General features: G+C 40.1%; 1 protein-coding gene across 1 annotated transcript in view; it reads right to left on the reverse strand.

The window, feature by feature from the left end:
• The window catches only part of LOC124165206 (lysosomal acid glucosylceramidase-like), a 59,740-nt gene that overhangs the window by 6,435 nt on the left and 38,682 nt on the right, over positions 1–14,623 (reverse strand). Inside the window, exons 2-7 of the mRNA XM_046542485.1 lie at positions 8,489–8,731; positions 6,486–6,615; positions 5,215–5,374; positions 3,495–3,655; positions 2,089–2,326; positions 73–217 (exon numbers count right to left, since the gene is read on the reverse strand). Of these exons, the coding sequence (XP_046398441.1) occupies positions 73–217; positions 2,089–2,326; positions 3,495–3,655; positions 5,215–5,374; positions 6,486–6,615; positions 8,489–8,731 (1,077 nt within the window). The remainder of the gene's footprint in view (positions 1–72; positions 218–2,088; positions 2,327–3,494; positions 3,656–5,214; positions 5,375–6,485; positions 6,616–8,488; positions 8,732–14,623) is intronic.

Consider the following 14,623-nt stretch of genomic DNA (forward strand, 5'->3'; position numbering starts at 1 on the left):
AATATTGCAGACAACAACTATATAAATATGTATTAATATATAATACTATAAATTTTAGGTATTTTGTCTTACCATTGCACGCCTCTGTGTACATGAGATATTTGTTCGGATACTGGAAGTGTGTTGTATTCAAGATTTCTGGTGAAGATATAAAATCAATATACCAATGAACTGCAATTCCTGAAGCATATTTTACAACTTTCTCATCTGAAAAGAGCTAAAGAAATATATGGTATTGGAATTGGTCAACATTAGCACTGAAATTAAACAATTATTAAAAAATTAAATAAAAACAATAATTTAGGGAAAGATAGGTGATATACTGCAACAATCTGGTCCTTATATGTGGTAGTGTCAACAGGAGAAATGCCCAAAAGGATCATTATTGCACCTCATTGAGCCTTTAACGTGTTTGCTGCAGACCTGAATCTCGACCCCCAGGATTAGACTGCGTTGGGACCCTCTGGTGGGTCACAGGTGTACTTCATTCTGTGAGGAGTGTGGATTGCCACTTTTTCAACTCCATTCTGAAGTGATGTATCGACCCTTTTAGTGCCAGCCCATTTTTCCTGGTTTGTTGAAGAATGCCAGGCCTTTTATTGCTGAATTTGTAGGTTTACGCTAAAGAAATTATATAAAGCCTAATATGGATTTTCTGAAACTAATTTTTTTTTCGTTGACTCTCAATACTTACGGGTATGTTAAAGCATGATAGGTACTAGAAAATAGAGACAAAATCTACACGAAGCTCAAAAAATAAACGGCAACAGTGCAAAATAAGCCCGGCCGATAGATCGGCCCTTGGCACTCTTCGCATATACTACCCACTGGCTCTAAGAGGGTTAGGGGAGTGAATTTCTCCTCTGGGCAGCGTAGGGTAGAAGACGAACGTGAGCGTGACCCACCGGTGGATCACACCTCGTAGAAAGAAATATGTACACGTCTTTGACCCGCTGGAGGGTCACACCACAGTCTGAACCTGGGATAGGAGATTCAGATCTGCAGCAAACACGTAAAAGGATCAATGAGTTTCAAGCATGGGCGTACCCAGCGAGGGGCAGGAGGGGGCAGGTGCCCCCCCCCCCCCCCCGAGAAGCAAAAATCGCAAATTTCCTCAAGGAAAATAATATTTTTTCATGCCAATAATTTTAAAAACTAATAAATAGCTGTTAGAGTTTCCTTAAAATGTTGGTTTCATTCATCTTTTCCATGCTTAAATCTTACCAAAAACTAGAACAACCATGGCTTGCCCCCCTCCCTAGTTTTGATCCTGGGTACGCCCTCACTGGTTTCAAGATTCCTTTTTGTCAACTCTCCTTGGTACGCTCGTTGCCTGATGAAAGGATAGGATTTGTGCAATATACCTATCTTACCTTAATTTATACAACATAATGAATTTCTCTCAAAATAGGATAACATTAGGTTTTCTCTGACAGTTAGTGTAGTGAAGTGACATTGTGAGTAGTGGGCTGAGTTATGGATGATCGTTCATTTTGAGTGGCACCTCCCACTCTGGCAAACGTGTGACCCACTGGTGGGTCACTTACGATTAAACACCCTCGTACGAAACGAGTTTTGTCCTGGGCTATCTCATAGTTATATATGTATCATTTTTCATTATGCATGGTAGTAAAACGCACCAAGTATTATGTCTCTAACTTCTCATTTCATGAAATTTCAAAAGAAAGATAGTAAATTTGTAAAACCAATCAAAATGTCTCATGGGTAATTTTTCCTCCATGGAAATAATGCAAAACTTGCCAATTTCAATTGCAAATTTCAATTATACCTCAACCTTGTTTTCAATGCTATTTATCACCTTCAGTTGATACAGCTATGCCATATTGAACCTGCAGATGATACAAAGTATCAAATCACAGGTTGTGTAGTAATTAAAATAAATTTAAATTTGCAAGTTTATATTTTACATTCTTCAGCAAATTTGCTGTTGCACTAGGAGGAAGTTGGGTGTGTTCCACCATAGGGTTACGCCTCAGCAAACCTTTAAGTGTTAGGGAGCGGCTACAATCTACGTAGTCAGCCCTGGGAACCAAGTGGTCTTGGTACCCTATGGCCAGATATCCTTACTGTGTCCGTCCATGATGCTAAGAATGGCCTTTGATCATCCACCACCAATATCTCCACGTCACTGTGCCCTCTGGCTTCAAGTGTGGGTCCTAAATTATTTCCAACCCAATCTCTTTGCTCGTCAGGCGTCCATCCCATGCAGTTGAAAGAGAATCCAGGTATGTTTCCATCCAAAGGTTCATTTTGAGCTGTGATTGCCCAGAAATTTAGACCCTGGGCACCATATTCTGCAAGGAACCTGATGACGAAGGATTGACAGAAAAATTTCCTCAACCAATTTGTGAAAGATTTTATCGAACAACATTTGATTGAAAATGATGATTTTTTTAAAGTAATGGTTTTCTCTTCATTAGGGAAATTTGTTTTTTAGGTATCAGATATTTATTGACATATGATCGTTACCAATGAGGGAAGCTTAACTGACCTGAGTCTAGCATTACACCAGAGAAGTACCCATGAGTATGACCAATTGTACCAAATTGAACAGAAACAGAACATAATTGCAATGAATCATAGTGAAATCAATTAGTTACTACATATTGGCTGTGTAATTCTATAAAAATAACTTTCATATTTGCCAATTATTAATGTGGATCAAAGGTTGGCAATCTTTTCAAACCTATGAGCCATATTTTCAATGAGTATGACTCGAAATAGAAAAACCAACACGCTGATATTTTTTCATGATGTATTTTTTTATAATTGGTAATTTGTGTTTTGAATTTCGACAATGAAGTCTCACGATCAGGGCTTAAACCATTTAGTGATTCAACCTGGAGGTTAATTTGGATAGGAGAGGGAAGAGCTCACTCCAGACTAAACCATAAGCATGTGTTAGCACCCACATTCAGTGTAGGGAGGTCAGATCCTTTCCCTGGACCTCTTTACATTTCCAGAGGATTTTTGTTCAGAGATTTCGATTGACTTCACCCAAGATTTGGATCCTTCCACACATCCAGCCTAATGCACTACACACTCACCCTACCAACCTTATTTCGTGTCTGGTGGTGTGAAACTCTAAAGTAATTAACTCGGCAGTTTATTTCTGTTCAGGCTGTGTGAAACTGTTTCACAGTGCATTTGTATAGACCATTGGTCGCACGCTACTAGCCCCTGAAATTGATGACGTAAACAGTTCTCGGTTTCCCATCCTGATTAAATCCTTCATCTCCACCCTTGCCAACATTTCGATGAATATGTCATTCATCGAAACGTCGGCAAGGATGAAAATTGAGGATCTGGATAGGATGGAAATCCGAGAACTGCTTACGTAAGCCATTCGCAATGAGAAAGTTAAACCTTTCATACCTGAAATTGATGGTTTGACTATGTGTCCAATCTTTCATGAAATATTTGGTTTTTTTTTCATTCAGGTAAAATTTTTGTGGGCATTGAACAAGTCTTACTTTGCATAGTATTCAGCCCAAGCTTGATAGTATTCCTTCTTGAGCTTCCCAAGGCCAATGAAGTCTCCATTCGTCTTCATCCACTTTGGAGCACTCCAAGCGCTGCCTAGAAGATACAGCCTCCTCTGGCTCATCGCAACCATTCTCTTGAGGTAAGGAATCTGCAGCGGAATTAATGTTAATAATGTAAATTGCACCTCATGAAAAATGTCAAACCTGTTCTTAATATAAAGCAGATGTATGAAATTGGTCAGGCAAGATGTACACACACATGCTACCATGAAAGCCTCAATAGGCAGTTGGCAGGGGGTGTTTGGACAAGAGCCATAATGTAACAAAAGAAAAAGAAAAAGTGTACTGAGTGCATACCGATTCCCGCCTTGCGTTAATTAAAGTCCTTTATTGTTCGGGGAGGAACAATTACCAATACCAATCCATTTGACAGACTACCTATTTCTCTTAATTTATCATTTCTATAAGTTCGAGAAATGTGGTGGGGTTCTCCATGTCATTCTGAGTGATAACTATTTGTAATTGCTCGAAGCAATCTAACCCTAGTGCCCAGCCTCAGAGCTATGTAATGCTTTCTGTTTGCTCATAGTGGTTTTTTTATGAATTGCACAGCTTTACTTTTTATTTTATTAAGTTCACAGGTCAAGTCTTCCAATCAATCAATCTTTCTACAACTCTAACATCACTGGAACTGAAGTTCCTGATTTGGTACCTACCTGCGGCATTACCAGTAAAAATGGTGTTGTGCTCCACATCATTTACGTGCATCCAAATCAGTTCTACACTGGTTGCCATCTTTTCTCCATGGAGACGATATTTCACGCGTCTCTTTCACATTCCATTCATTTTTGACTCTAAATATTCACTTTCAATGTGCATAATTTATATGCGTTCCCACGGCTTCACCGAAGAGGTTTTTCAACCAAATTTGAGTGCAACGAGACAGATCTATCAGAAAATCACCTCTGAAATTTATTTGTACATAATTTTTATGCATTGGTTAAAAAATAAGACACTGATGTACTTTTATCTACTCAGTAATTAGATCATCCTTTTGACCTGGGAAATAGAATTCATGCAAGGTGACATAAAGTTTAGGACCATTAACTACCAACCATAAAAGATAATTTAATTTCAATTGGAATTTAACAATTTACTTTGATTATATGCATAAGGAAGTGTGGCAGGGGAGTCTTTAGTCAGGTACTGTGGCACTGATGGTGAGACCTGTCTTGGGACAGAGTCTGCCTGCCACTTGCAAATAGTAGACAAGAGTGCATTGTCTGAGGTATGCAGTGGCGTAACTATGGGGGGTGGGGGGGGTGAGGGGATAGAGCCCCCCCCCCCCCAAAGCCTCAGAGAAATAAAAAAATATTTAAATCTATTGTCTAGTTTTGACAATTAATAACTGCATCTACTCAAAGAGAAATTTTAAGTGCCAAAATGATGTGAAATGCATTTCCAGGCATGTAATTTTTCAAAAATTTTCCCGGACCCACCGTTTCTCTGGGGGGGGAGGAAGGAGGGGTCGCCCCCCAGGCCCTTACATCGCCCCCACCCAGGCCCTTCCATCCCCTCCCAAAGCATATTCCTAGTCATGCCACTGAAGGCATGAATATCGATGGTTGCTTATTTTAGGTGATACTGTGGGAACAGGCCAGTCAATGTGGTTTAGCCCTCGCCACAGTAGTTGCTCTTATGTATGTACCTTGTACTTGGTGTCCTCCTCTGCCAACTGGAAATGTTTCAATTCTGGGTCGCTTGGTGCGCCTTCATCATCGTACGAGTATGGCCTCGTAGAGAAGTCACAACCTCCAATATTGGTTCTCGCCACATTGTACTCAACACCGTCCTCTGAATAGTATGACCTGATGGGGTAAAAGATTTCAGTGTGATCGTTAATTCACAATATTGAAATTAATTAGTGCTATCCTTTCATAAATACTCATTCATCATAACCTATACCCCATTTACCCATTTCATTCTCAACTCACTAATCTTTGAATGAATACATTAATTAGAGAAATAGAGAACTCTTAACATTTTGTGGTAGTTTAAATTATATATTGTAGTGCTTTGAAAAGCAGGAATTTTCATTTTATATGACACCTAGTTGAATCTCAAGCTTTCCTTTCAATTAAAAATGGAGGGTGTTAAACCTTTAAAAATAATCAAATCAAATGAAAGAAAAAAGCATTAATTTTCAAATTGATTTGGTCTGGAGAAGATGTCAATATGTATGAAAAGTAAATGGAAAAATTATGCTGATTTAGTGATTTAATTAAATGGAAAAAAATTTTCTTGATTATTATCATAACCTCATTTGAAATGCATCGATTTGAGTTTTTAAAGTGAGTACAGCGTGTCTCAGTATACACTTGGAATCTTAGTATCTTGAAGCATCCAGATTTGCCAGCAAATTAAATAAAATTGAATTCATCCTGATTTGAGAGTTCATTTGATTTTTTTTCGAAGTATTCATTCAGATCTACAGTGAGGATAATTAGGGATGCAGGTAAATTTGAGGCAATTGATATCTTTTAGTATTTATTTCAAATAGAATAGAATGTGTATGTGCTGTGCTTTGAACAACACCTTCAGAGCAAAATATATTACAAAAAAGTGAGTTACTGTGATAAAAAGTGATGATATTACTTGGAGGGCGGTTTTAGAGAAATGATGCATTTTCAGTAGACTACTTTAAAAAAAAGATCAGATTCTGAGTTTTCCTATAATTAGTATGATTGTGGTATTTTTAATGAGTAGGTAGATGTTATCTTACAAGGTAAAAACAACCATTCCACCCATAATTGCTTTCTTAATTCATGAAAAATTCTATTGATATGTGATCCCTGTAAAAAATATGTTAAATGTGGTGCATCACAATTTAGCATAGTTTCTACAATTTGTTTAGGTGGACTATTACAACTTGGAAACTCTATAATGTGCAGTTCTTTCCATCTAAAGAGTCAGTCTCACCTGAGGAGCAACTCTTGTGCAGGTTCACTTAGCGAGGCTATGTTTACAGCGGCAGCATCCGTCATGGCTCCACCAAACCCAATGACACTCTGGTAAACAGAGGAGCGATCCAAGGTGAAGGTGACTGCACCTGCTCCACAGCGCGCGTGCGAACACGGAGAAAATTTAAAAATACATAATTGGGAGTTTTTCATGAAAGACTATTTATATTTCCGTATGAAACCATGTATTTTCATGAAAAGGTCTATTTAGTGAGGATTCATGAGTTTCTATTATACACATATGCCTCATTTAAATATCTAATGACATAAACATATTAATAATTATAATATAAATTATTTAAATATTGGTTAATAAACTATGCAATATAAATTTGATAAAATTCAATACACGAGAGTTATCCGAAAACTTGAATAGCTGTCATTTTTCAGTGATTTCAATTGCTCTTTCATGGTTTCTTGAACATACTAGCATCAACTAGCAGCAAGTATGCCCACACTGAAAAAAAATTCTCTCTAAAATTGGTATCACCTTAATCAATGCTTTCAATTTTTAGGGCAGGCTTATGTCTACTAAACCAAATTATATGATTTAAATTGAAGTAGTAGATTCATAGTAAAAAATCGACTGTAAAAATTTGAAATTGTTATAAACTATTGAATTGTTTACCTTGTGGGACATAATTTGCTATGCTCCTCTTCCAATTCAGTGCGATTGAAATTAGTTTGATTGTGAATTTTTAGCTTTTACATATTTTTCAAGAAATTTACAATTGAATATGAGGAGGTTTTCATTTTATCATTACAATGTATTTTATATGATCACGTGATATCCAAAACGGCATTAGAGACTTTTATATTTCATCAAATGATGATTTTTTTTGCCAAGTACAGTCATTTTGTATTTCCTCATGGGTCGTTTGTGCTGATTTCTTGTCGAATTGGTGCATTATGGATAAATTCAGGTGCATTCTATTGCTATTATCCATTCTACTGCGTAAAGGAGGCAGGGGCTCCAGAATTTTCTTCGCGATTTTTGTACTTTCCTGAGAACAGTTTCTCACCCACAAAAAGGTGATGTGTATGCGGAAGAGAAGTCCATGAACGAACTCAATCAGAAGATGAAACGCCGCGTACGTAGGCCACCTTGAATACACCATTTTTTGTATCCTGCGTGTCAGGCAACTGTTTTAACTCGAGGCAAAAATCCGCAGGAAAAAAGTTCCGCGACTTGCAAAGCTTACAGTTAGTGTGGAACAATACGTATTTCTCTGTTTCAAATCCCCGTAGTTTTTATACCATTCGATTCTATTTAGACCATTCATTATAATTACATATATTCGTTAGAACTATCTTTTGATACATGGAAGTTATTGAGAAAAGCGGGCACATATGGCTGACCAGGCCCACAGGATGGGAAGACAATTTTGTGGCCTTCATAAGAAGCTGATCGACGGAATCCTTCATCCAGCAGCCAAGCAGGGATGCCAACTTACAAAAATTATTGGGGAACCCTTCAGGGATACAACACACCGGGGCCGGGAACCAAGCCCGTGGCTTATACGCCCGATCACCGGGGGAGGGGCTGGAGAGAAAGGGAAAAGGAAAGAGGCGCCGCCGCGATAGGAGCCCGACGACGCCTCTGAGAAGGGATAGGTTCGGAAGGGACGGTACGGGGAAAAACGCTATAGAAGCGAAGGAGGCCCACTAAATAGCGAAACCAAGCAAAGCTATTAACGTTTTAACGACTTAGGAGGGTCATTCTATGAGGAAGAATTATCCAACGATCAAATCGTTAGATAGACTCCGGGGAAAATCGACAAGCCTAACACATTTTTTCCTCACACCCATGACGAATTTTCGAGGGGGATCGGGCCCCCTCAGGCCCAATGGAGTTGGCGCCACTGCAGCCAAGCATCATTATACCCACTAGGCAACCACACTTGAAGACCTAATTTGATTTTTCATATTGGACAAATCCTAGACTCTGGCATGGGAACTTGCCTGTGGCGTACTCCCCGGGTGTCGAGAATTGCCCGCTATTCCTTTGGAAGCGGAGGCCTCCCTTGGACGTGGAGTAGAGGGCGAACTGACCCGCCGGCAGCCGATCTTCCGTCTTCAGAGCGTCGCAATAGGTGGCGTTGCAAACGCACACCACGCTGCCGCGGCCGTAATCCCGAGGGGCGCACGGGCGCAGGCTCTCGGCCGCCCCTGATGCATCCGCCACGGGAGTGCCCAGAACCACCCCTGAAAAACAAACGAATACAGAGATTGCATAATTATTTAATGCCTCATTCACATTACGATTGTGCCAGCGATTGTCGGAACTGTCGTGCATTCACACAACTATGGTGAAAACCTGTGCTGCCCTCTAGTGCTGACAGCTTAAGTGAACGGGAAATTGACAGTTAACAAACTTGTTGAGGTATGCAGGGTCAAGATATTACTGTTTTCAGCGTGAATTTACCGAATAATTTTTCTTCCGCCCATATTCTTCCTTCCTAGGACAAATCCATGAAAAAATAGAGCTTCACGAGCTTTTCGTCTTTCTCTTGTCGCTTTCTTTTCCCATATAGGTAACCTCTATGTCTTTTCCGATCTCCCGGCGCCTAACCATCGTAAAGTGGCAACGTTCAGAACTACGGTAACTATTGTCAGGACATGCATTCACACGGATAGTTCGGCCAACTATCGTTGGGACGATCGCTCGGAAAATCGTAATGTAAACGTGGCATATTAGCGATTGAATATCGAGAAATTTGGAATCCCACATAATTTATTTTAGCAAACGACAGGGAAGAGGTAGAAATAAACACCCGACAGATCGTACTGGAGCTTATTAAAATTAATTAAAAATTAACTCTTGCTCAAAAGAACAAAAATTAGTATTTATAAAACAATAGTCCTGACTACACTATTATATGGTTCTGAAAGTGTGGGCTTTTACAAAAATATCACGAAGAACCTCATAAAGTTTGAAAACAAAGTTTTACGAAGAGTATTCGGCCTCATTAAAGAAGGACAAACATGGAGAATAAGAAAAAACAAAGAGTTAAGAGAATAGGGTAGTTTCCTTCATCAAAGAAAACGAAAGGCATTGATTGCGATTCGTTACCCACCATTAGTGTATTCGTAATACACAAATTATTTGGTTTTTGAAATACCGGTGTAGACGAATGGCAAGGGTCAATTTTATCCTCATTTGAAAAAGGCCAGATTGGCGCCCATGCGATTCCACTCCACGTGACGTCACAGGGACGTAGTTTCTATACGAGTAGATATAAGTTTTAACTCGTCTGAGATTAGCAATGCATGCATGAGGCACAGAGCTCATGGAAACATGTCTTAATAATCACCTATTAAAACTGGCTAAGTTCGGAAAGTTTTCTTCGTTTGATAAGTTATTAATAAACCTTTTTTAAGCCAAGCGCTACCATTCAGCAAGGTACTACTCAGCTATCCGCTAGCATCCTGCGACGTATCAGCGCTAAGCCTCGCCTCAAGGTCACCTCACCGGGCGGGAGGGGGAACCAGAAATACGACGTACTTAGATATTTCCCGGCATTCATACTTAAGCGTCGCGTTTTCGCGCGCTTGAAAATTTTCACTTTTCATTTAATCGCGAAAAATAGATGTTGTCATTTAAAAATCTAAAAGCGTGAAATACGTACTCCAGGAGTAATAATCTTTCGATTAAAGCAATAAAAAAATAATAGGAAACCACCCTATTGTTCAAAGAACCAAATATCGTGGGAATCATCAGAAGCAGGAGATTAAGATGTCTGGGCCACGTCCAAAGAAGAAGAGAAGATGCAATGGTAAATAAGATATTAAATGTAAACCAGAAGGTTTAAGACCGAGAATGCGCTGGAAAGACCAAGTGAAGAAGGATATGAAGACGGAAGATGGGTGCCCAGATGGATATGGCACCAGACGGCAGAAGGCGCTGGCTTGGTGAGGCCTAGGACCATACCAATAGGTTCCCAACAGCCGCAGTGCATAATTCATTTAACCGACCATGGTTTAGAAGCACAAGGTCATCATCATGTGAAAACACAGGGTAACAAACAGGCACTTAGCCAGGGGGCGCGGTGTTTTGGGGGCTTCAGCCCACCATCCCCACCCGAAATGTTTCCTTTATGTGGCGATTAGCTGCGATTCATCTACTGGGAAGACCTCTAGCCCTGGGGCACCTGTACTCTGACGCTCCAGGATTCGATTTCATTACATTTCATAATGTCTGCCACCGAATCATGTCGAAGAAATAAAAACATTATTCAATCTCCTTTGAAATGGAAATAAAAGTAGTACCTAATGAATTCACTGAAAAGTTCAGAGCATGAAACTGAGTAATTAAAATCACAGAGAGTAATGACAGCTTAAAATACAAATGTAGCGAAGAAAGACAGGTGCAGGATGAGACCAGGCCTCCGTGCCAGGAGAATGGCTGCATACCATAGGCAGATTCAGGGGGGGGGGGGCACGGGCGCACGTGCCCCCCCTTAGACGCTTACAAAATAGGCAAGATTCTTAATACAGTAATCAATGCGTTCGTTTTATTTTGTGTATTACTGAGCCTTAATCATTTAATTTAATATTAATTACTTTTGCACCAAAATAAAGAGAATAATTTCCACAGTAATTGTTGTATTTTGTTTTTAATCTCAAATTAGAGAAGGCCTGTCAGACCCTTGTGCCACACCAGAAAAAATCCTGAATCCGCCCCTGCTGCAGACTGTCGCCGTCTGTGCTTTGCTAACAACTAAAGCGACTCTTTGTTTCACCGTCTTAGAAACGAAATTGATAGGTTATTTAATAACATGCATGGTTTTCCGATGCGTGCGATGAGACAAATTATCAGAATAGGCCACTTTACCACAGCTACCGCGGTGAAGTTCTGGGAGGGAATAATTGCTTGGTAAGCGGTGAGTCCAAATATAGGAAAAAAAACTCGCCCAGGAAGCCGGAAGAAAACACTCCGACTCACAGTGAGCTGAAATAGAAAATAGATGGTCAAAACCTCAAAACAATTTTTTTGAGCTAGGAAGTTGAAACTTCGGATGAATATTCTCAAATTAATTTTTTTCATACCCTGTCCGATTTATTCTTTCCTATATTATCACGTTAACGTGGTCAAAAATTAAACAAATTTCGCGAAAAATGACTGCCATCGATTGTTTTTAATTGCCAAATTTATCCTCTTTTAGTGGTTTCATGAATTGATTTAGTGACGACAAAATTGTCGTACAATTTTAATGAAAACATCTTTGTCTTCCATTTCAATGTTTTACAAATATTTTATTTTAGCATTAATCATAGACATATAACAAAATGCCGGAGTTTCTTTTCCACCAATTGTTTTTACATAAACGTAGGGAAAAATAGACACTTCCACCGAGTGACTTATAGCACACCTGTATATGAACCTTCGACATTACGAATTTAAACTAAAATCCTGCTCATACTTGCAAAACCGAATTAAACTTCGTTTTTTCGAGCGTGCGTTCGACTCCGGTTCTGGCCAGCGGCGGCGATGAGTACGGCGACGCGGAAAGCGTGTCGATGCGATATAGCTATATTCACTTTTCTACCTTGATAATTGATATAATAGTGTGTGGAATTTTTTAGTGCACTTCCCTCCGAAATTTCTTGAACCCCCCAGAAATTCCTCCAAAATCCTCCGTACATCCGCTGAACGAAGGTTTTTCGCGCAAAGGCCTTGGATTCAAAGGCTCGGAAACTCTGAGTCTCGGAACTCTGCCGTCTGAACCTGCCATCCGAACCTGGAGATCAAGACTTATATAGCAAGTATGGTGGAGGAATACCTGGATCTGAAAATCCAAGGAAAGTTGGTGCTGAGACAAAGACTGAAGTTTGGAGTGAGAAGTACTCCACTTTGTCCTATTATAACTCTCTGTGCAGATCCGCATCAACCGCAACAATACCAACAGAGACACTGGGTTCTAAATCACGAATGCTTGGAGACCAATAATGAAATCCCTTATATACAACAAAAATTGCGGGAAAACCACAACACGCGTGAACCAATCAGGTCACACCTGGCCATGGATGGGGTATACTTGTCAAATTTTGAAGAACGGCATTCGTAAGATCCCCTCACGATGAACTGCAAGTCGCTGCTCGAAACGTCGGGAAACATGGAAAACATCTACCGGTGGAAAACCCGAAAACTTTTCTGCACCTGATACGCCGAGAAAACCCAAAATCTTACATAACTCTCTCTCTCTCTCCCCCTTCAAGACCTCATCCTACCATTTCTTTCCTCTCGTTGACTTCCAATGGCTTGCCTGAACTGTTGATCACACCACTTGGCTTCGTCTCCATTCAGCAGATATAGGAGAGAAAACCCGACGGAACGCTGTTCCCCCACCCCCTGCTTGGACGACGAGAGCTGTTCCAGAGTGTCCTGTCAACACGGGCGCTTCCCAGGAAAATTGGACTGTTGGGGCTGACCGGGATTTTCCTCAGCTTCGAAGTAACCTCCTTCGCTCAATTTCCCTCTCTACTCAAAGCATTTATTAAACGCCTGCGTATATCTTGAAGCGGCCGGCATGCGCTGGGGCGCTGGTCGCGCCTCTTCTCTCTCCCTCATGTCCCAAGATTAGGCCAAATATGACGACGAGTTCATGTGAATCTCCGTCGTGAGATGAGACCAAGGTGGTAAAAGCAAGTACGACCGTGTATATATCAGCATATTTTGGAGACAACTACGGATCATGTGATATAGCATTTTTTCCCCTCGTCCACTCTTCCAAAATTCTCCAGCACCCTGATTATGTAACTGTGAGAAGGGTGAGAGGGATGTCGTTGCTAGGGGCGACGCGATTCCCACGACGGAAGGTGATAGCAGCGATTATGAAACCGTGATCGCACTCTTTATCACGTTGCGAGCGTCATCGGCCTATCACGTTCGAAACCCATGGTGACAAGCACATGCTGACATAAAAACGAGCAATAAATGCATATATTAGCATAAAATTATTGTTTATTTAATTTAAAAATGCCCTATAATCGATTAAAAACCAATAAAATGCGTATTTATTTCTACTGGAGTGCTCTCTTGACATTATTAGCTGTCCACGTTTTTCAATTGTTATATGCGCACGGTAGTGAATTCGATTATGCTGCTTTATTTCCACACAGCAAATTGGAAAGTACTGCTAATTGAAGTACATCCGTGATTCAAACGTCAATTACTTTATATCGAAGTTTAATTATCAGCATTTGCCAAGTACGTTCTCCAACATATCAACATCGTTAAACTCAATTGATTTGGGCGTTACTTGTTGGAACGATGAAATGTTCATGGTGAAACAAAACTCAGAACTATTCCACAAACTTTTATTTTAACAGTCAGGTTAGTCTTGATAATGACGGTATAAACGTCGAAATTAGTAGACTGTTAAAATAAAAGTTTGTGGAATGGTACTGAGTTTTGTTTCACCATGAACATCGTTAAACTCCTTTTCGATTTTTTAATCATCATAAGTCAACTATTAGCTACTTACATTCAAATCGCTAGCGCGATTACACTTCTATTATCATTTCAACATTAATTAGTTTCAATCCAAGATCACGACTTTTCGGCCATTCTCTACGATATAGTAAATATAATGACTGCAGCATCTCCCAGCGAGCATTAGCATAATGGATTACGTTATCACACATCGATAAGTAATACTACACTTTCCCCATAACTTTTCCATAATACGAGTACTTTATCATAATATTATCTATTGGCAAAGCGAAGTACTTAGCTTTGAACTGCATCCATTTTATGTTTTCGTTGTTTGTTATTGTTATTTCAAAGACTCCGCAGACGACGCATTCTTGGGCAAAGATGTGTCGAAGGATTTCATGACTCTTCAGATTTCTCAATGATACCAACCTCACGCGCTCGTACCTATGTGATACGCGCGATGACGGTGGCTTACATGATCGCGCGATACAGCGGGACGTGATAGGAGAACGTGATGGTCACCTATCGCCGTCGTCGCTGTCACATTTACATAATCGAGGTGCAGTTCAGTTGCGAAACGCGATATCCCCGCATATGTTTCTGGGTTCCCCAATTTTTCCCCCCAGATACCAGTGGATACCCCAATGTATTCATCCAGA

This window comes from Ischnura elegans, chromosome 9 (genome assembly GCF_921293095.1).
Source record: "Ischnura elegans chromosome 9, ioIscEleg1.1, whole genome shotgun sequence".
NCBI classification, from domain to species: Eukaryota; Metazoa; Arthropoda; class Insecta; order Odonata; family Coenagrionidae; genus Ischnura; species Ischnura elegans.